The sequence below is a fragment of the Chelonia mydas genome, chromosome 21, assembly GCF_015237465.2.
Source record: "Chelonia mydas isolate rCheMyd1 chromosome 21, rCheMyd1.pri.v2, whole genome shotgun sequence".
Taxonomy (NCBI): Eukaryota; Metazoa; Chordata; order Testudines; family Cheloniidae; genus Chelonia; species Chelonia mydas.
Window position 1 is genome coordinate 6,807,816 of NC_051261.2, and position 22,649 is coordinate 6,830,464.

Consider the following 22,649-nt stretch of genomic DNA (forward strand, 5'->3'; position numbering starts at 1 on the left):
CTTCCTGTCTGACGTCCTGGCTGAGGAACCCTACCCCTCTTTATGAATTCACAGGCACAAGAGCATGTGGCCTGCAAAGCCTGTGCTTCTATGGGGTACAGCACGCCCTCCCCCAGCTCTGCTGCCCTTCCTTTGTCCTTTCCCTTCAACCCTTTTCAGGGATCCACAGATCCAGGCCCAGTCAGGGCCAATATCCTTGCAAGTACTTCTACACTGATGCATTGCGCCTGCAGCCAGATACAGCGGCACAACGGGAAGAACAAGAGATGTGTGTGCTTCCCCCATGCCCACTGAGTGTGAACTTCAAAGCCTTTCAACTGCCGCAATGGCCAACCTAAGAACCTTTAAGTGAATTTGTGTGGAAATGGAAACACCCAGCCAGAGTCATCAAAACTTAATGAGAAAAGACTTTGTGTTTCTTTTACCCACAATACAATGGAAACTCTCAAACAGTGGGTCGAATTCCTCCAGAATGCACACATTCAGTATCAGTGCCTGTACTCTGGGAAGGAATGGTCATGGGCAGCTAGGATTGCTGCACGTTACTCTCATATTCTGAAGAAATTATCAGCCAGATTTTCAGAACAGTTCAGCACATTGGGTGCTAGATGCTCTGAAAATCTGGTCCAATTGTGGGTGCTGAGTACTTTGATGTCTGGCCCTAGATTACACCTTCCTGGTTAAAGGTAACACTAAAATCGTGGTCTGGTCATTAAAGATCCCATGACTCTTGTCTCCTGGCCATCCAATTTGAATAATTCCTCTCATCTAAATTCCCTCTGCAGTTTCAGATGCATTAAAAATTCTTCCTCATTTACCAGCCTGAAACTGTTCTGCATTATTGCTCTGTGCTGTTAAAGAGCTCCCACGCTCCTTCCCAGGGGTGGCTGCATTTTAATGGGGGGGGGAGGGGGGGAAGGGAAAATAGTCTCAATACCTCATTCAGGATGGTAAATATCATCCCCATTTTACAGATGGATAAACTGAGACACAGAGAGGGAAGCGGTTTGCTCAACCCATATGAACAGATCCTTGGTCAAGCTGGGTGGATCATGCTGTGTAGAATCACTGGCAGGCACAGCTGTTTAGAAAATGGCATTTCTATCCCATGGGAAAGTCCAGTGTTTCTATGTTTGTTTTCATCCCCAAAAGTCAAAATACCAAAAAGCTTGGGAAAATTCCAGTTCAGAAACATCAGAGTGAAACATTGCAACATCTTCAACCAAGACTAAACATTTTACTTTGAATTTTCCCAGTGACAACTCAGAAAATTTAGTCAAGATTAAACATTGTCCCTTGAAAACTAAATCCCGTAGTTTGTCAGAAAAATTCCAGTGGGCTCTATTGGTGTGTTATCTGGGGATGGACAGCAGAAGATCGTACCCAAGGGGAGAGCCATCAGTCAAAAAAGGAAACAAAAATAGATCTGCTAATGAGGCTCAGCTCATTAGAAGAAGTCAGAGTTGTTTGGGTAACTCGTACACCAAACTCCCATTAGTCCCCCAGGGGAAAGACCCAGATTCAGGACCACATTCCAACAGTACCCTGCCAGCCACTGCCACAGCCGTGTGACTGGAGCAATTAGGAAACAAAGACAGAACCAGTTTGACAAACAAAACATTATCATACAGCACCTGACCATGCGTCACACCTGTGTCAGCTGCAGCCTTGTTTGAACATGAGTGAAGCTGGCTGGACTCCAGTATGGGATCCCTCAGCACTGCACTGTGGACTGGGATTTCTTTTCAGCGGCATATTATAGTCCCCAAATTAGTCCAGGACCTGGGTCAAAACCCGGCCAGCAGTGGTGTTTAAAAACGGCTGTGGCTCACCCAGCTCTGAGTGCCAGGAGGAAGCATTGTTTAGTGGTCAGGGCTCCCAGGGCAATGGCAGCCAGGATACCTGGGTTCTATTCCCAGTTCTGCCCTCTACTTGCAGGGTAGTCCTGGGTGAGCCATATCTGTGCTTTGCCTCAGTTAAACCATCTCAGATCATCACCCCCCTCACAGGGTTTTTGTGAGGCTTAGTGAACTATCTGGGAGGCGCTTTGAGATCCTCAGACAACAGGGGCTCTGGAATTGCCTGTGCTTTCTATTGTGGGCAAGCCCCTCTACCCTTGTGTCTCAATCCAGGTTGGGTAAAGGCACCTGAAGCCTCACCCCACAGCAAAGCATTGTGTCTGACCTGAGCTTTCACCACGGGGAAAAAAACGGGGAGTCCTGCGACAATGCCTTGTACGAAAGGTTGCCTCTCCCACAGGGCCTATTGCATTTTTGAGTCTCTCTAGGAGGACCATGCAAAAGTGGAGATAAAGGAGAGAAACACAGTCACCTGTGCTAAGCAAAAACAAAGCAGGTCAGCTGCAAGGCTGTGGTCTCCAAGCGTCTGATCCAGGGATGATGAGATATGCTCCAGCTGGGAAAGCACCACATTTACTGCCTGCCCGGGCCCACTGCTCAGACATTAACGAAGGTAACACACCTCAAGGTAGGACAGCTCCGCACTGGGCATGAGCTAGCACCAAGTGCCCTGGATGTGCACTGCTTTGCCTTGCTACAGCACCTCTAATCAGGGGAACTCCGTGCTTTGCACACATCATGGACCCAATTCTCCGCTGCTACAAACTGGCACTGCTGTACAGATTTACACCAGTGGAGAATTTGGGCCAATTAATTCTCACACAGCCCCCCAGTGATGCGTCACTGTGCCCATTTGCAGCTAGGGAAACCTGATAGGTCTAGCAACCTGAACGAGCAGCATATTTCTCTGCGGATGAACCCGGTACTCCTAGCTAACTGACGAATTGCTCTCTTCCCTTTAATCCGTATTCCTGCCTGGTGGTTTAGCTTGAAGTCTAGGGAACAAACATGTTAGCACCAAGTGGCACAAGATTATGGAGCAGGAGAAAGGTGAAAAAATAAAGGGTTCCAGGCCTGCATATCCTAGGAATTGAAATTATGGCGCTAAATTCCTGCAAATACATTGTCCTGTCCCTTTAAAGACCAGACGAATACAAGTAAAACAACAGTTCTCAAACTTCACTGCACGGCAACAGCCTTCTGACCACAAAAATTACTACATGACCCCAGGAGGGGGGACCAAAGCCTGAGCCTGCCCAGGCCCCACCACCCCGGGTGGGTGGGGGCCAAAGCCAAAGCCTGGGCCCCCTGCCTCGGGCAGGCGAGGGGCGAAGCTGAAGCCCAAGAGTTTCAGGCCTGGGCAGGGGGCCTGTAACCTGAGTCCCACTGCCCAGGGCTGAAGCCAAAGCCTGAGCCCGCTGCTCAGGGCTGAAGCCCTCGGGCTTCGGCCCTGGTCCCCTGTAAGTCTAATTCCAGCCCTGGCGAGCCCATTAAAACAGGGTCCGGACCCACAGTTTGAGAACCTCTGCAGTAAAACTGTCTTCACTTAGAGACCAGACAGCAAAGTGGCTCACCTTGGTTTTCTGCTCAGCTCTCATGGATCTTCCCTGTCCAAGTCAGCTCCAGGCAGCACAGTACAGGAAAATTAACCAATTACCCCCAGCTGGTCCAGCCCTCCAACTCCAGCCACTCAACGATCCTTTTTGACCAACAAAGTATTAACCTCTTCCCTGCCAACTTTTGGTGAGGTCCATCAGTGACCCACTATCAGATAGCAACATCTTTCAGGCCCTACACACTTGGGCCCTGATCCTGTAGCAGGCACCAGGTGGCTGGGTCCTTAAACATGTGGGGAATCCCATTGATTTGAAGGCTATGTAGACCTGATTGCAGAATTGGGCCCTTGGTCTGGATTTAAACTGGGAACCTAAGGCCAGATCCTCCAAGTTATTTAGGTGCCTAAACATGTTTGAGGATCTGGGCCCTAGGACCAGATTTTCAAAGGTATTGAAGCACCTAAACACACAGATAGGCACCTAGGGGGATTTTCAAAAGCACCAAGCTACCACTGAAATCCTAGTTGTAAGGGGAAAAACTTCAACCAGCTCTAGTGAAGGGACTGCACTAGCCAACCTCACTGATTCAAAACTACACACCAAAGCAGACATTTAACCCTTCCAAACAGATAAAGCCCCAAACAAAACTACCATCTACTCAATAAAGTTTATTTTCCAATCTTGGCTTCGTAGCATTCACAATACATTTGTAATATAAGCCTTAGCAAGAAAACAAACACATTCTCAAAACAGTCCATGGCACATCTGAAATACAAAAATCGCAGGATCTTTATAAAACATTCCGACACAAGGATACCATCTTTTATTTATTTTTGTACCTTTCGATTAATTCCAGAGAAACTTTCCATACAAAAAAAATCATTGCAGCTTTTGGAATAAACCTTTAAAATGATTCCTTTTAAAATTCATCTTCTGTTTTTACAGTAATAGTTAAATATATTATTTGTATTTGCAAATGAATCACACCAGAGAACATTCACAGCATGGGTACCCTTGGTGGCTGGCGCACGTGGGTGTGTGTATTTCCCCTTCCAGGAAAAGCAAGATGCTGAGGACGAAGAAGGTGACGAATAAACCAGAAAGCGGGCTTCTTACTATTTGCACCTGTTAACACAGGACACCACTAGCAAGAAATTCTGAAGGGACAGCAAGGTGCATTCAACAACAAGACTCAAGAGTACAGGAGAAGAACAGGTAAAGTACAGCTAAAGCAATATTTTCAGGCAAAGATCCGTGGCTCTTGGCACAAGGGGCCTTGTTAGTTTCAACCCCAATTCGCACAAAGACCGAACTGCATGTGTTGAACCCCCTTGGCCAATATTTTGCTCTGAGTTAGACCAGTGTAAATCCAGACTTTAGCAGTGGGATGCCAGATTTGCACTGGTGAAACTGAGCAGACTCTGGCCAACGAGGGCTAGAAAATGGTGGTAGTGTGGGGTGCGATGGTTTCAGTTCTCTGGGGACTTCACCTCCCTGGGAGCTGTGCAGGCCCCTCGGGATTAAGATGTCAGAGGCATGGCAGCATGCCTACTGAAGGCAATGGGAGGCTTTCCACAGACCTCAGTGAGCAGTGGATCAGGCCCTATGGACTGAGAGATCTCACTAGGAGCCGGTTGGTTGAACTGATACGAATTATGCTGTAGCATTTGGTTATGGCCTGGTTCTAGGACTCCACTGAGGATGCTCCCCTTGAGTAGGGATCACTCCAATGAGTGAGGTTTGCAGGCATCAAAAATTTGCAGCTGCACCTGACATGGGATCTTCCTATCAGAGGCCACAGTGACAGCGTCCTAATTAAGATAAAGGGATCTATTTCTGCTTTCAGTTTCACCAGTGTAATACCCACGTGAGAGCAGAATCAAACCCATGGGGGTTCTGGTCTCCACTCCACATGCAGATATTAAGGCACAAAGCCCACTGAGATGCGAATCTGTAGGGCTCAGCCATTTCCACCTTCCTGCTGTTTCTCCACCTGTCTGCTTTTACCCCGAGCCTTAGTGACTCAAGGTTCTTGCATCACTGGGGCCTTGTCCTCATTCAAAAATGAGGCTGTTAGAACATGACCTTGAGGAGGCATATTAACTAAAGTGGTGTTAAATACACCTTTGCAGTCAGTGCAGACAGAAATCTGTGTGTGTTAATATGGTGCCAGCTGGACCCCTAGGTTTAACCCCAACCAGCTGGTCTGATCTTAAGCACCATTTCCCCCTACAAGATGACATGGACTGCAAAGTCATGTTAAACATCATGTTAGTTAAATCAACTCCTCAAGATCATGTTCTAACAATGACCTCATTTCTGAGTGAAGCCAAGTCATGAGAAAACACACACACAGCTCGGAAGCTAGGAGAAAATGGTTCCTCTAATTATCCACCTTAAAGGAGGGGGAGAAAAATGCTTATTTCCTCGTTACCATGAGAACAGACACACTGCAGTTTTGCTATTTAAAATTGCAACAAAAATCTGCAAATGTGTCGAGCCAGGAAAGGTGTATGGGGAGTCGGAAATAAAATGACTATGTCGCCAAAGTTTTATTGTTGCCCTGTAACACAGACATTGTTATTGACACTAGCGTTATCGGCATTACTGGAGCTAGAGATCAGCTGTTGGGACGGAAGAATACAGCGTTTTAAAGGAGTACTGCCTAGATTTGAAAGAAAAATCCAACCCACTTTTTTTCTAGAGCTGGTCAAAAAATTTAAAAAAGTCTACAAAAAACCCAAGAAATTAAAAAAAAAAATGTGCAGAAAAGTTTCCTTGAAATTCCAGTTGTTGGAAAAATTTCAACCACACTAAAGGCTGGTCAAAACACACTCAAACCTGTGAACATTAAAAAAATAAAACCATAGCAACTTCCAGTTTTTCAACCAGCTCTACTTTTAACCCACTATTCCATGTATGTGCTTCATCAGGCGATATTAGACTGATCAGTTTCACTTCCTGGTCTTAGTGCTGTTGTTCTGGAGAATGTTTAAATCCACCGATTTAAATGTATTGAGTTAATAAAAGTCATGGCCATTTTTCTATTAGGTTTTATAAAAAGCATTTTTAAATGCGGGGGAGGTCCTATTATTAGCCAAGGTGGCCAGGGATGCAACCTCATGTTCTGGGTGTCCCTAAACCTCCAACTGCCAGAAGCCAGGATTGGACGACAGGGGACAGATCACTCAAAATTGCCCTGTTCTGTTCATTCCCTCTGAAGCATCTGGCTTTGGCCAGTTTCAGAGACAGGACAGTGGGCTAGATGGACCCATGGTCTGACCAGTATAGCTGTTCTTATGTCCTTTTAATTCTACTTGCTGGCCATGAGGGGGGAAAAGGTTCACATATCACCGGGGATAGAGCAGGTTTCGTTTAAGACTCTCTCCAAGCCTTGCCTGAACTGGCTGTCAGACTGGGACAGAGCTAAACAAAACCCAGGAACTACTTGTGCTCACAAACCTAATACTGGATTAGTAACACAGGGTTTGATTCTCCACTGACTCACGCCAGTTTTACACTGGGGTCATTCCACTGACTTCAGTGAAGTTGGCTGATACACACCTTGCTAAGTGAGAAGAGTACCACGCCTAAAGAACTCGATGTGCAGCAAGAACAACTGGGCTAATGCACTCCATTAATGTTGCTGATACTCCAACCGGAGTAGCCAATCCAGTTGATCACAGCCTTGAAGTGTGCCAGCTCATGGCAATACCATATTACAGTACAATGCATGCTTCTCGTCAAACAGACGAGGTAGGTCAGCGATTCCTGGCTGAATCTCTATTCTAGTTCTTGCATCTATGAAATTATCAATTGCATTTGCCATCTCCCTTCTGCAAACAGCTCAGCTGCACCAAGCAATTACCAAATAATGCCCATGAAACCCTAGGAAACAAAATACAACCAATGCTTCAGCCTTGAAAACATTCAAATTAATGCAACGCTCTACATACACAGTGGAACAGAACTGGATTCATTTGCCAAAGGAGACAGAGCTGAATGCTCAGCAGATGTAAATCTGCAGAGGGGCCAGATTTATAAACATATTGTGGCACCTAAGCATGCAGATAGGTGCCTAGTTGGATTTACAAGCGAGTTGGATACTTATCGCCTACTGGCTTTCAATGGGAGTTTGGCACCTAACCTGCTTAGAAGCTTTTGTAAACCCCAGTAGGAGCCTATCTGCCTCTTCAGGCACCTAAATACCATTGTATATCTGGCCCTAGCTCCACTAGCTTCCGTGGGGCTATGGCAATTTACATTTGCTCAGGATCTGACCAGTGTCCTCATGCCACTGTACTAAAAGCTTCTGCTCCGATGTAGGTGTCTGGAAGGCATTTACCGGCAGAGCATGTGCAGGAACCCAGAGATCACACAACTAGGACTCAGCCTGCCAAGCCCTGCCAGGGAGTGAGTCCTGGGGGCTTATAAATCAAACCCTGCTCAGAGGGCTGCCAAATATTTACATGCGCTATCGCTCTCCTGAATAGGAATAATGCAAAAAGAAAAGGAGTCCTTGTGGCACCTTAGAGACTAACACATTTATTTGAGCATAAGCTTTTGTGCTACTCCGAAACCTGTCATTATGCAAGGAATAATGCAGTGGAACAAAAGGTGTTATCTTAAACTCACCCTGATAGCAGCTCAATAGGCTAATAAATAACAGTGTCCAGCCCAAGAGATCTCCTTCAGGAAGGGTGTGTGGGGGAACGGACAGAGCTACGCAGGAGTAAAGAGCATACAGGTCACAGGCTTGGAGATAACTTTCTCGTTCGCTGGAGAAAACAGTCCCGGCTGCACGGTCACGGTCATCTGATACCCTTCTGTCCCAGTCTGCAGCCCCGGATGACTCCACTCGTCGGTGACATTGCCTCCCTTGCTCTCCTCTCCCTGGTATTTCCATGGTGGGCCTCTCTCGAGTGGACAGTGGCGGGGAAAGGGGCAGGCTTCCAGAGGCGCTGAACACCCACTGATTCAGCTGAAGCCAACAGGCGCCTCAGATGCTCAGCAACACCTTTGAAAATCAGCCCTATCGGCACTGGCGTGGGAGGCAGGGTACGCACTATGCTGACGTGTTTGTCCAAGAGACTGGTGGCGCTCTCTAGAGACCAAGTGCCTGCTACTGATGCCAGGTAAGGGAGCTCTCCTTTAGCCCCAGCGCTAGAAGCCTGTGTTGTTAGAGCCAAAAGACTAAGGGAGATGGATGAGCTGACTTAATAACATCTTTTCCCACCTTTGATTTCTTTGATTCTATTGACCCTACCAAGCCACTGGCCCTCGCTCCCCTGTAAGCCTTCTTAAAATCTGGTCTGTCCTTTATCTGAAGATCTGGTCCCTAGGCTTGGAAGGATTTAAGCTGATTCAGACAGGGCCTGATTTTCAGAGGCACTGTGCACTTCCGACAAAAGTTAATTTCAGTGGGCGCTGCGGTGCTCAGAAAACAGACTGCAAGCACCAGTAGACCACTTTTTCCTCTTCTGCCCCAAAGACAATGAAAACATCGCTGTCGTTAACAGTGTAACAAATCGTTAGCTGCCCCAGAACCTCACTATGTTGGACACCAAGAATTTCTAGGGCAACTTCTACAGGATGGAACTAGACCTGCCTACGTGGGCTTCATAGGCTCTATACTCAGAAAGCTCAGTGGGGATCCCCCTTTCGCTCAGGTGGCAGGAGCCTGTGACTTTGGAGCAGGAAGCGCTGAGTTCTATCCTTGCTGTGGCCAGGAAATTCCCAAACAGACTCCAAGCACAGAATTGTAGCAATTGTGATTCAGAGGCGGCCACAGATGTTACAACATAACTGATCACGACTTACATGACTAGATGAGTCCTCAGAGCCTGGGGCTGATGAGAGCAGGAAGAACACAGACAAGGTATGTAGGAGAATAAGCAAGACACTGGCACTGGGTATGAGTGCTCTACATTCCAGTGATGGGGAGCATTGTCCCAGGCTAGTGATGGACTTGGCCCTATAACTCACAAGGGGGCAGATGGATTAGGTCCATATTCACCCCTAGGCTGCGACATTACGGGACCCAATTTAGCACAGCTCCTTAAACAGGTGCCTAACTTGTAACACGTGAGTAGGCCCACTAACATCAATGGGATTACTCGGGTGCTTAAAACTGAGCCTACATTTAAGTCCCTTGCTGACTCAGAGCCGACAGGAGAAGTTTCATCGATGGGGTAAACAGTCAATTGAGTTACTCACCCACAAATAGAGGTGTCTGCAATGGAAAGAGTAAGCCCATGGCACAGATTCCTGCTCTACCTAGGAAATGCTCATGCAAAAAGCTTTGTTAAGGGATAGCTAAAGGGGAACAGGGGTTAAAACTTACTCTAGCTAACACCAACCAAATATTGTAAACCTTCCTCTTACATGTCAAAAGAAAACCCCTGATACAGCTGGCACAGAGAACACTATTTCTATATGCATGCAGAAAGGCTGGCCGCATCACTCACGTGCTACCCAGTGAAGTGCTGAATGAGTTAATGGATGGAAACAAAGTGTTTTCCCCAACTAGCTGTATACTGGACACACACCGAAAGAAACCTACCAGGGATGGGCAAATCTCACACAATGCACAGGTCTGGATGCTTATCTGGGATGAGCCTAACTTGGTCCAACCTGCTTTGGTGTATAGAATGGGCTGGGAATCTCATGGGGATGATCATGCTGAGCATTTAGAATCTGACCTGCATTGGAACCTTGGATCCAAACCTCCTCAAGCTTTGGGAAAGTTCAGATCCAGGTCCATTTCTAACTTATGCTTTGCCTCACAGTGAGGCAGCTAATGATTATTAGCCCCATTTGACAGATGAGGAAACTGAGGCACAGAAGAGTGCCATCACCTGCCCAAGGCTACTCGGTGTGTGAGTAGGAGAGTCTGGATTAGAACTCAGGACTTCCTGCCTACCAGTCCCACAGTCAGTCTACCAGCCCATGATGCATGCTCTCTAGAGCAATGCCCCATCATTTCCTGGTGCTAGCTGGGTCATGATGGGTATCGGTGAGGATGAGGTAGCTGGACGGGGAATGAAAACTTAAAAAAATAAATAGAAAAAATCCCCAAATCAACCAACCAATCAAAAAATTCTGACAAATTTTTCAAACTTCAAAAAAAAAAAAAAAGTTTCAGGTTTGGTTTGAGCTTTGGAGGAAGGTTTGAGCAGGTCCTTCTTGTACCAGAAAGGATTGAGCACGGCCTGGGAATAGAGGGGGAGGAACATATGCAAAGCAAACAAAGCACTTGAGTCCCATTGAGTGCAGCAGGTGTGCAATACACGGGGCAAAACCAATATGCTCAGTCCTAGGGAACCGGGTAGGTCGTGAAAGGTGGGTCTGTTTTCTGCTTAATAGGGTGTGTTATGTTTGAGTTGGGTCATGATCCTGCAGCCTTGCAGAGGTAGGGTCGGCACCTTTACACGCCGACCACAAAGGTGGAATGACGCAGCATTGTGCATTCACAGCTCATTTGCACCAACAGGTGAAACTACTTGTGCTCGTTCATGTTTTGCAATGAGCTCAAAGATGGGCCCAACTGGCTGGACAATTTGCTGCAATTCCAGAGCCACACGCTGGGAAATGGGTCCTCTTCCTAGTGGAAACGCACCTTTCCGCGCAAGGCAGATTAGAAACACAGCATGATTTTGATGTAGGAAACGGGACTTCACTGGTTTCTCGCTAAATCAGAGGGGCTGGGAACTGCCGCAAAACAGGTGTCAGAGCTTAGAAAATAAACTTGTGGGAGGGGTGGGGGGGTCGGGTTGTTGGGGAAACTGAGGGGATCAGAGGAATCCAGCTAATCTGCATTTTCCCCTTAACAGCCTCTTTCCTCTGCACCTCCTGGGGCTGCCGTTCAGGCAATCCCAGGAACTGTGCATGAGACTCAAATTATGGGGTGGGGAAGAGGGATCCCTGGTTGATAACCATGGGGGGAGGGGCTGAAGGAGAGCGCTCCCTCGTTAAATGTTTCCATCCCAACTCAATGTCTGATGTCAGGAAGCCCTGGATGGGGCTCACCGTAGGGCGTCCCCTGCTGGTGAGAGCATGTCCTTCATTCAGTGCAATGCATCTTGCCAGGTCTGACTTCCCCACCGGTGGGCATAGCAGGGTGCCCAAGCAGAGGCATGCCGTGCATTCACAGAAATGTCTTCCGCGATATGACCACCCAGCTGTCTGCCAATCCTTGGAGATTCTGCCCTCTGCCTGCGGCGCCCCTATTCACTCCAGATCACTTCCCTGTCCTGCAGCAAACAGGACTGTAACAAGGCCGGCACACAAGTCTCCTGAGTTCAGGGCTACTCCCAGGGTAGCTAGTCACTAGTTAAAGTACCTTACCCGGGTACAGAACACAGTAGTTTACTCTTGGTGGTGTCACATGAAAAATGAGCAACTGGGGGCAGAGCTCCTTTGAAAACAACTACTGGTGGGATGACTGGTGTGAGAAGTGGGATTCTGGGGGGCAGACAGAGGGCACCCCATGGTAGAGGGGCGTTCCAGTATCTTCCTGTTAGAGTCAGTAATTCTGTGGATGGGTCCTGTGGGAGCATGAAGTCCTCTCCTTTCTCAGTGCTTTGATCTCCATGGTGACAAAGGGAACAAGAGCCAAGTTTAAAATATACTCTGTCTCCTGCTTTTCCCTCGGGCTGGAAGAGTAAAAGAGAGAGAGAGAGAGAGAGAGAGAGAGAGAGACAGAGATCAGAAAGGCTAGAACAGGGGTGGACAAACTTTTTGGTCTGAGGGCCAAATCGGGGTGCAAAACTGTATGGAGGGCCGGGAAGGAAAGGCTGTGCCTCCCCAAACAGCCTGGTCCCTGCCCTCTATCCGCCCCCTCCCACTTCCCGCCCCCTGACTGCCCCCCTCAGAACCTCCGACCCATCCAACCCCCCTGCTCCTTGTCCCCTGACCGCCCCCCCGGGACCCCACCCCCTATCTAACCCCCCCTGCTCCCTGTCCCCTGACTGCCCCAATGCCTCTCCACACCCCCACCCCTAGACAGGCCCCCTGGGACCGCACCCCCTATCCAATCCCCCCTGTTCCCTGTCCCCTGACCCCCCCCGAACCTCTGCCCTATCCAACCGCTCCCTGTCCCCTGACTGCCCCCTGGGACCCCCTGCCCCATATCCAACCCCCCGGCCCTAGCCCCCTTACCATGCCGCTGAGAGCAGATTGTCTGGAGCCGTGCCGCCCGGCCGGAACCAGACGCGCTGCCCTGCAGGCGTGCGCAGTCCGGCAGCTCAGAGTGCTGCCCGCACGGCGAGCTGAGGCTGCGGGGGAGGGGGCACAGCAGGGGAGGGGCCGGGGGCGAGCCTCCCCGGCCAGGAGCTCAGGGGCCAGGCAGGACTGTCCCGCGGGCCATAGTTTGCCCACCTCTGGACTAGAACATAGATGCTTCTTGATGATGTAACCCACTAACAGTCTGGTGCAATGTCTCCTTCTAGTGGCTAAGTCATGTGGAAAAATGTATGAGTCCGCTACAACCTTTGAGCCAAGGAAACAGAGTCTGGAGACCATGCAGTGTGGTTCAGGCCAAGACTGATCCCTGACATAACTGCATCCAAACCAGTGGACTTATGCCTGGGGGCCACTGGCCCCATTGTGCTTTTCTGGACACAGCTGAATATTAACAAATGTGTCAATAATATGAAGCTGGAGAAGAAGGGCCCCGCGTGTCAGGCTTTGGAGCCGAACTCGCCCTAAGCTCAGGGATGTTGTGATCTGATGTGTTTAGTTTGGTCCAGGGTCAGCCACAACATTTGAATCTTGATCCAAACTTCCCTGGTCATGAGCGCCCTAATTCAGGGTTCTGGTTTGGTCCATGACAAAGATCTGGATCTGAATCTTCTAAGGTGGGGTGTTGGGGGGCTAGGCCTGGGAGCTGTGTCTGGCCCGCTCAGCGGGTACTGTATTGCTTTTCTTCTGTGGAACTCCAAGTGCCGGCCTGAGAACCCACCCACCCCTGATATGGCAGGTCAGCAAATCTCCAGACGGGACATGACTCGTCCCTAAAGTCACACAGCAGGGCAGTGGCAGAGTTGGGAACAGAACCCAGGAGTCCTGACGCTTAGTCATAACACCATAATTAGGCCCAGTCATTTCCCCTCACTAATAACCTCCTCCCAATCAGCTAGGGGACTCTGAGGTGTGTTCACCTGCATACGGGGAAGGGGATGGGGAGAGGCTGCTTTGAGGCATTTCCCACTAATCCAAACAGACTTTCCCCTGACATTAATCTGAGAAACAAACAATGGGACCCGCCCGGCTGCTTGGAAGAGAAGGTCACCGCAGCGCGGCGTACACATCACCCGCATGGCACTGCCTGGACGGTGTGGAAAGGCTGGCAGGATCCCAGGTGCGTGAGGCGTTGCACATGGATGCAGTCCAGTGCTGTCACTGCAGCGGGCGTCAGTGTGACCACACCAGCCCGGTGCAGGCCAGGATCTCCCAAGGCCAGCAGGAGACAGGATCGGTTGAATCAGAGCCTCGGAGGCAGAGCTCCCCACACTGGCCTTGCTGCTTCTAGTGTCTGTCTCCACTGGGCTGGGGGAGTAATTGGCAGCTCAGGCAGACATCCCCTGCGATGGAGCCGGCGTGCTAAAACCAGCAGCGTAGCCGCGGTGGCAGGACGGGCTAGCCGCCCCAGTACGTACCTACGATTTCAGACAGGACTGGCCCCTGAGCTGGTAGCGCCCCCTGCTGCCCATGTGGCTGTAGCACAGGTACGTCTGCCCGAGCTGGGACTCACCCCTCCCACTCCAGTGTGGGCAAAGCCTTGTCGCCTCACAGGGCCGCCCACATGGGAGGGACTAGCTCTTGTGGGGAAAGCACAGCACTGACTCTGGAGATCTGGGGCCTGATTCAGCTCTCACTCACACTGGTGTCAATCTGGAGTAACTCTGCAGCCGATTGTGGTGTAAAACTGGTGTAAGCGAGAGGAGGAGCGGGCCCTTGAATTCTAGACCCACAGACTCAATGGGCCTGGGCACCTGCTGCCTGGCACCTCGTGTTGTTATTCATGCGAGAGAGAAGTGGGTGTGAAACACAGCCACTGGTGAGGGCACAGGGTTCTGACCTGGCAGTGTTTTACACCTGGGGGGTAAATGACTCCCCTTGATGCAATGCAGTGGAGAATTAGATTCACTGTGTGACCTTGGACAAGTTCCCTCTCTGTGCCTCAGTTTCCCCCATTTGTAAAGCAGCGATAGGACACTATCTCCCTCCTGGGGGGCTGTGCGGCTAATTGCACATGTGCTTGTTCTGCGCTTTGGGATCCTCAGATGGAAGGTGCTGCCAGAGAGCACGGTACCTTCCAGCTCTGAGCATTTCTAGAGTGCCTCTTCTCCCACGGGGCCCAGATTAGGGCTCTGTGCCCCGCTGCAGCGTCCTACCTGACTGCTGAAAGGCTGAACCTCGATAGCCAGGGTCCTTTTGAAGCTGTATTTCCTTCAGAGAGAAGATGGAGGCATCTGGGTGAAGGGAAAGAGAGAAGTTGAGAGTTCATGCAACTGGCTGGGTGAGCTGCGATCTGAGCTTCCATAGGAAGCCAAACACCAATGAACCCTTAGAGCTTCACCCATGGTGCTCACTCTGCGGCTCCCATGAATTCTCCATCTTGTCATGCCCAGATCCCCCACCCCACAGCACCCACAGGCCCACAATTCCCCTGCCCCGACAGTGCCCAGAGTCCCCAGATCCCTCACACTGTGGTGTCCCTGGACCCACAATTCCCCTCCCTAATATGCCACAGCTTCAAGCCGCCTGAGTACCTGGCTCCCTTTCTCTAAACGGGCACAGAGCCACGGAATGGGGCTCTCTAAAGAGCCGTGCTTAAGCACAATCCTTCGGGTGTTAATAAGGCTCTGCCTTTGCCTGTTAGGCCTACTGCCTGCTGTGGGGCAGGACGACTCAGCAGCTTCTCGTTCACACAGGAGCGGTGCGCCATGCGCTCTGTCCTGATCGGCTCTGGAACTGGGCAGCTAATGGGAAGGTTTCCTGTGGGAATTTTTCACAGGAAAAATGCTCATTTGAAGTTTTCCCATAGGAAACTACAGTTTTCCCACGGGAAACATTTCAGAAATAAAGGAAGTGTGAGAAAACCTGCGAAACTCCCACTTTCTGACTGTCTTCCAACTTGTGCCAGTTGGAAAAGAGTCAGAAAGGGTTGAAAGTGTCTCTACCACTCTGAAAGGAACGCTCTTCTTGACCTTCTCCCTGGTTTTGTCAGGGGGAAAAGCAGGTTCCTCACACTAGCAACATGAACAATTTCAAAAATACTAAAAAAAACCCTCTTCCCCCACCAGACATTTTTCATTGAGAAACTTTTTCAGACGACGAAAAACACTGTCAAAACGGAGATTTTTTCCACAAAAAAATTCATTTTTGATGAAACCTGGTTCTTTACCAGCTCCCCTCAGCACCTTCCCCGGGCCCTGACGTGAGACGTGTTCCCTGCCTGCCTAGTGCAGAGCTGAGCCCGAATGCGGAGCTCACGGGGACGAGGGAGCCTAGATACATAGCCTGGCTGGGCCCAGTGCCCATGGGTGCAATATAGCCAAAGCACTAGACTGGAACTAGGAGACCTGGGTCCTCTTCTTGGCTCTGCCACGGGCCTGCTTGGGCAAGAAACTTCCTCTCTGTGTGCCTTGGTTTCCCTATCTGTACAAAGGGGATAACAATCCTGACCTTCTTTGTAAAGTGCTCTGAACCTACTAAGTATTGTTACTATTACGTGTCCGAATCTAGCTTAATACCGACGAGGGGACTTCACAGAGGCGCATGACTCAGACACAGGGTTTTTCAGCAATGGGCGGGCGGGGGGAGGCTGTGCTACTTCCCAAAGGGTGTCAGTAAGAAATGTAACAACTGGCTGGGCAGCCCCTGAAGTGCTGTGTCCTGCCCTTGGACAGCCCAACAGGATAATCTGTGTGCTCACTGTCAGGGAGGAGCTGGACTCGGTCCCCCAGCGCCTTGAAGTAAGGGTGTCGCAGGGCCTCTTCGGCGGAGATCCGGCATTTGGCTTCGTACTGTAAAAACCACAGAAAAAGGCGCGTGGGGCGACATAAGCTCTGAGGGTGTGCGTGAATGATGACATAAGCAGTGTGTGTGTGTGCAGGTGTTTACCTGTGCTCTGTGTGTGTCACCACATAGAGTGTGTGTGTTTGCGTGTTAGGTTCCGTGGGAGAAGAGAAGACGGGGAAGGGAAGGTGGAGACAAGCTCCCCAATTTTCAATCAGGGCCCCTAGGTAGGGTGTCCAAATCCCATGCTGGGGCACCTACGTGGGCACTGGGGAGTAATGCCGTGATGGAAATGGCATTTGTTTCTGGTCAGCAGCAGCTGCAGGGCAGCATTGTGTTTCTGGGCAAATCCAGGAAAGTGGAACCAGGAACTTGGCAGCAGAGAAAAGGTGAGCGACCAGATAACGCAGGTGAGATGCTGGGTTGGAGTTCGGGAGTTCCACTGACTTTAAATACAGGGACAAATGGGCTCGTCTCTAAAAGCTGAAGGGAAGGTAATGACAAGCGCTCTGATCAAGGAGGACATGAACCAGGAGAAGAAGGTAGAAGGGCTTGTCCAGCCACAGGGGAGAGTTCATGAGAGTTTCTGAGTGAACTCAGGGCAGTTAGCGGGTTGAAGTAATGGGAGTGGGTTGGTACTAAGCTCTACTGAGACCTTGGTGTTAGGGTCAGAGAAATGGCTTAGTTGGATCCAGAACCCCTTGCCACTGCTCTACGGCACGAGGGCCTGATCCAGTGCCCATGAAGCTCTCTAGAGGACTCCAACGGCCGCATGATCAGACACGAACATGCCTTCGTCAAGGCGGACGGTAGCAGGACATATCCCAGTTGGCTCCTCCGATAGAAGCCCCTCCCTGTGTGCTTCCCAATGAAAAGCCTTGATCCCAAGTTAGCATCAGATCGGCTGTTGTGCGTGCAGTGTTCCCAGCTGCAGCTGGCCAGGCCCCATGTCCCAGCCCCCTGATGAGGACGATGATAGGTAGCCAGGAAGGAAGGCAGCAGCCCCGGAGCCCCAGGGTGGCAGCTCCACCCAAGACATCCCCCTGCAGTCTGGCTGGACGGTCAGGCCACTTACCAGGAGGAGGCTCATCAGCAAGTCGATCCCTTCTGTGTCCAGCCTGAGAAAAGAAGGAGGCTGTAACCACGCCCCAGAGACTCTACACTGCTCAGGATCTCACTGCAGGGCCGTGCGAGCACAATGGGGGACAGTGCCTTGCCCTGCACATCAGGTGGGCGGGGTTCCAAGTATTAATTGGCACCCCTTATAGAGTGACCAGACGTCCCAGTATTATCGGGACCGTCCCGATATTAGGAGCTTTGTCTTGTATAGGACCCTATTAGCCCCCTATTATTCACACTTGCTATCTGGTGTGGTGGCAGTCTCAGCAGAAAGGATGGAATAAGCCCAGCAGATGGGTACTTATCTGCGAGCCCCTGGAGAGGCATCCTTCCAGGGCAAGTTGTTTGCACATTAGCAGGGCACAGTGGAGGAGGCCTGCTCTGGTGCTGGCTTCACCTGCACCTGTTCTGGAGATTGGCGGAGATCCTTAATATCCAGGGCTATCAGTCCAGCCCCTACCCCAACACTCATCGCCCTAGTCTCCCATTTGTGAATAGCCCGAAACCACAGTGCAAGTGTGGGTCTCTGCTCAAGGGAGATACCTGGGTGCATGATTTTTCAAGGGCTGGGCTTGGTACCGGGTGAAATGATAACCCTTAAACTCCTCGTTGGATGTGATTCCAGGCCAGGAGTCTTCTGTAGGGGTGCCTGGGGGAGAAAGGCAGGTTTACACACATCACCCTGTGCATGGGCTATGGAAAGTTGCTCTTAATGACACTAGATGACACTAGAGAGAAGAGCTCCCTGTGGAAAAGCCCCACTGTCTCTACTAAAAAACAATGGCTATTCTATAGGCGGTGTGAACCATCCCCTGGAACTGAATAGAGAATTCTCTCTCTCTGTTATCAAATTCTACAAGAAGGTTATCAAACCTTATAGAAAGGATCTGATTCTCCAGTACAATGGTTCTCAACCTTTCCAGACTACTGTACCCCTTTCAGTCTGATTTGTCTTGTGTATCCCAAGTTTCACCTCACTTAAAAACTACTAGCTTACAAAATCAAACATAAAAACACAAAAGCGTCACAGCACACTGGATGTGAAACATTGCTGACTTGCTCATTTTTAACATATTGTACTTACATTTCAGTGGATAGTACATAGAGCAGTAGAAACAAGTCATTGTCTGCATGAAATGTTAGTGTGTGCTGACTTCACTAGCGCTTTTTATGTAGCCTGTTGTAAAACTTGGCAAATATTTAGATGAATTGATGTACCCCCTGGAAGACCTCTGCCTACCCTGGTTGAGAACCACTGCTCTCATAAATCCTACCAGATTTACAGGATGGGAGTTAAAGGCCAGCCTAGCAGCACCAGGGAGGTTACAGTTTTCCCTCTCTGCTTAGCCAGCCACCTCCCTCTTGTGGAGACAAGGGAGAATGCAGAAGACTCACCAAGAAGCTTGAAGATTAAATGGAGCTCTTCTTTCACAGTGGAGCCTGGGAACATGGGCCGTCCTGTGACCATTTCGTAGTGTATGCAGCCCACACCCCTAAAGGAGCAGCAGAGACACTGGAATTAGAGATGGGAAAGCCGTCCTAGTCCGTCCCTGCCCTGTGTCCAGCGTAGCCTGGTTTCTTCCAGTTCCAGCCCTTGGATGAGGCTCCCAGCAGTTCTCTTGGAAGAGACATCAGTACCCAGAGCTACCACACTATTATTACAGCTAACCATGCACACAGCGCCACACGTGTTCACGTGCCACAGAGCCCCTGCTCCAAAGAGCTTGTGCCCTCCGAGATGCAGGACATGGCACAGAAACCGAAGCAGGCGGCAGCCCAGTGTTATTGTTGAACATTATTTAACTGGGCAGCAGGGTGCCCGGTGCTGTACAGACCCATGGAGGACAATGAATTCCCCTGCCCCGGAGAGCTTGGAATCTTAATGTGGGACTCTGATGGAGCTGTCCCACCCCGCCCTGCATGCAGATGCCGGCTCACCACATGTCGATGGGTGTGGAGTACACAGTCGATCCCAGCAGGACATCGGGGGGCCGATACCACAGAGTGACCACCTCGTTGGAATATGTTTTCGTGGGGATTGATTTGGCTCTGGCTAGACCTAGAGACAAAAGGGATGTTAGCAAGACGGCTCCTGCTGTGTTTTGCGGCAGCAGTGCGCCCATCCCAGGGAGCTGCACGGCCAGGTTTGCAAAAGAATTCAGCTCCCATCTAGGCACCTAAATGCAGTGGGCCAGATTTGGAGCTGCCCATCTGACAATCTGGCCCACTGCATTTAGGAGCTTAAATGGGAGCTGTTAGGTGCTGAAGCCGTGTTCCCAGAGGAGTCCTGCCCCCCTGCATTCCCAGACCAAGCCCAGCCCCTAACCTGTGTGCCTCAGAGGCCAGGCACCAAGTTGAAACCTAGCTAAGTGAGCAGGCAGTTTCCATACAGAGGTGACTAAAGCACCAGCTTGAGAAGTGCAAGCAAGCTTGTGTCTGGGGCTGCCCCTGCCCGATGCTGCTCTGCAGCTCCAGGGATTGCATAACCGCTGTTGTTTGCACAGCCCGAACCTGGTCCAACCCAGGCCGGTGCTGCTCTCTCTCTGCCCTACTCACCGAAGTCAGCCAGCTTTAGCTCTCCCCTTTCGTTGATGAGCAGGTTCTGCGGTTTGAGGTCTCGATGCAGGATCTTGCTCTTGTGGCAGTAGGACAGGCCGCGGAGCAGCTGGAAGAGGAAAATCTTGGGGGGAGGGGAGCAGAAGGGGTGAGAGCAGAGGGAAAGCAGGGCTTGGCATGCTGTTCAGCGCAGAGTAGGGACAAGCAGAACCTGCAATGGGCTTGGGACCCTTCAGCGTGGATATAAACGTGAGCTGTAACAGTAACGATCACTAGCTGTAACGGGGAATAAAAATCACAGTGGACAGCTCTGGGTTGATTTCAGACTTTGTACAGGTGCCACCCCTGGATGGAGCAATGTGCAAAACCAGCACTGCTGCGTCTCCAGCCTGGAGCACAAGAATAAGGGTCAGATTCACACCCACGCTAAGGCCCCTTTACACCAATGTGGCAGCGTACAGAGGCCTTAACATGGCTGCAGATTACACTGACTTCTAAATTACATTCATGTCCACTGTAAGGCCCCTCTACACAGCCAGGGCCTCTTTACGCAGTCTGGCCTTCAGTGTGTCAATGCAAATCTGACCCGACGAATACACTCCACTGTCTCAGGGCCTGGCTCGACAGACTCAGACACGAGTTAAAAGTAGCCACGGAGCTGTTCCAGCTCAGCCTGGGGCTTGGCCTCTCCCCTCCTCCGGCTTCGGAGCCCACGCTCCAGCCCGAGCCAGGACCGATACCTGGCTGCTTTTAACGCTGTAGCAGGAGCCCCGTGAACCCAAGTCTGCACACCCAAGCTCTGAGACTCACGGCCAGGGCCTTTTTTTTTTTTTTTTTGGCAGCATAGCATGAGATCCTCTCTCTCTTTGACTCATTGGCAGAGCTTGCAAAGGCCGGGCGCTCCACTGGATGAAAAGCGTTTTGAGAGCTACTGATGAAAAGCACTCGGTAAGAGCTGGGTATAATTATTATGATCATTATTATTGATGGCATTTCTGTGTTTGTCTGGAACTTCCCTCTGCCACATGCAACCAATTCCAAACGTTCAGGGAATGTTCTAGGCATCCAGGGGCAGAACCTTATGGATTTTAGGGAAAACCGGAAGGGGGGAAATGAGGGACGCACAGCAACCCGGACATCTGTTTAGCGCGGCCACAGCTTCAAGCACCTCTGCAATTGTTTACAGATTAAATAAGTGAATTCATGGCCCCTCCTATTGCTGCCCAGCATAACAATAGCCCTGCTCATCCTCCCAAGACAGTCTAACACGCTGACATCCTGAATAACTCCCCTCCCAGACAAAATTCAATGGTGGTGAGGAATGGGAGGCCCACACCTTTCCTGGTGGGAGGAGGGAAACCGGGGGACCTGATATGGTGAGGGATACACAGAGCCCTGAGGTGGGAATGTGAGGAAGGGGCGCAGACAGAGTCCATAACAGGGGTGGGGGGAAGAATGAGGAACTCTGGTATGGTGGAGGGGACATGGGGGGCACACAGAACTCCTGGTGGGGGGAGATGAAGGAGTAGTTGCAGGGAGGCCCTGAAATAGAGGGGACTGGAGGGATGCAAGGAGCTCTTGGGGTGTGCAGTCAGCTCGGTCTCCAGAAGTTATGAAGTGTGCCCTCCCTCCCCGCAGCGTAGCTGCATTCTGTCCTTAATGAAGTCAGTTTCCTCATTTGCCACCAGACTAACACCAAACACCCCACTCTACTAGGAACTGGACAAGGGGTAGAGTCTCTGTCTCGAGAACTTTCTAAAATCCGTTGACAAGGTCCTGCAATAAAATGCTAGGAAGGAAATGAAATCGCCCTCGGATGAACGGTAATACAGATAACTAGTAAAACTATTGATTAATGGTTGAGGAAAGGGGATGAACAGGGTTTACAGATGACACCAACTTATTCAGGTTAGTCCAGGCCAGAGAAAATGGTGAGGAACTTCAGAGGCGTCTAACAATGCTAAGTGAATGGGCAGCGCGATGGCAGATTAATTCACTGTTGAGAAGAACATGATAATGCACACTGGATCGGATAATCTGAATAATCTGAGTGTGAATGTCTGAGTCCCCAGTGACTGCAATGCAACTTGCTTCAGTTCCCTGGGTCTTCAACATGGCCACCATAGAGCATCCCCTGAGAGTCTGTAAACCCCTTCCGCAAGATAGTGGTCTCGTACCTTCACGTTGTGCATATTCATCAGGTTCCCGCAGTTATCCAGATATTGCTTTAGGTCACTGTCCTGCAACGACAAGCACGTCCCAAAGGAACCTTCTAAGTGACCGTGAATAACCATGTGCCCAGCAAGTTACTGACAACACATGGCGATGGTCAAGCTGAGCCTGGTGAGTGAGGTTTAACAAGGGCTGGGTGGCTAAATCTCACAGATAATTTTAACACACCCTGAGACCTTTTTCACAGATTTACAGAGGTTATGGTCAGAAAGAACCATTACGATCATCCCAAACCCTCCCCCAAGTGGCTAGGGGGAATGGGTGGAGATGGAGGGCTAGGAAAACTTTGCCTCCCTCATTTCAA

The 22,649-nt window shown here is 50.3% G+C and overlaps 1 protein-coding gene across 2 annotated transcripts in view; it reads right to left on the reverse strand.

Annotated features, from left to right (window-relative positions):
- Positions 1 to 4,063: 4,063 nt before the first annotated feature.
- Positions 4,064 to 22,649, reverse strand: part of CDK18 (cyclin dependent kinase 18) — a 74,554-nt gene continuing 55,968 nt past the window's right edge. For both annotated transcript variants that reach the window (XM_037885150.2, XM_043533735.1), the window contains exons 8-16: positions 22,291 to 22,353; positions 20,114 to 20,237; positions 19,496 to 19,616; positions 18,953 to 19,050; positions 18,101 to 18,206; positions 17,514 to 17,556; positions 16,356 to 16,446; positions 14,812 to 14,889; positions 4,064 to 12,069 (exon numbers count right to left, since the gene is read on the reverse strand). In XM_037885150.2, coding sequence (XP_037741078.1) covers positions 12,035 to 12,069; positions 14,812 to 14,889; positions 16,356 to 16,446; positions 17,514 to 17,556; positions 18,101 to 18,206; positions 18,953 to 19,050; positions 19,496 to 19,616; positions 20,114 to 20,237; positions 22,291 to 22,353 — 759 coding nt within the window. In that variant the 3' untranslated portion in view covers positions 4,064 to 12,034. The remainder of the gene's footprint in view (positions 12,070 to 14,811; positions 14,890 to 16,355; positions 16,447 to 17,513; positions 17,557 to 18,100; positions 18,207 to 18,952; positions 19,051 to 19,495; positions 19,617 to 20,113; positions 20,238 to 22,290; positions 22,354 to 22,649) is intronic.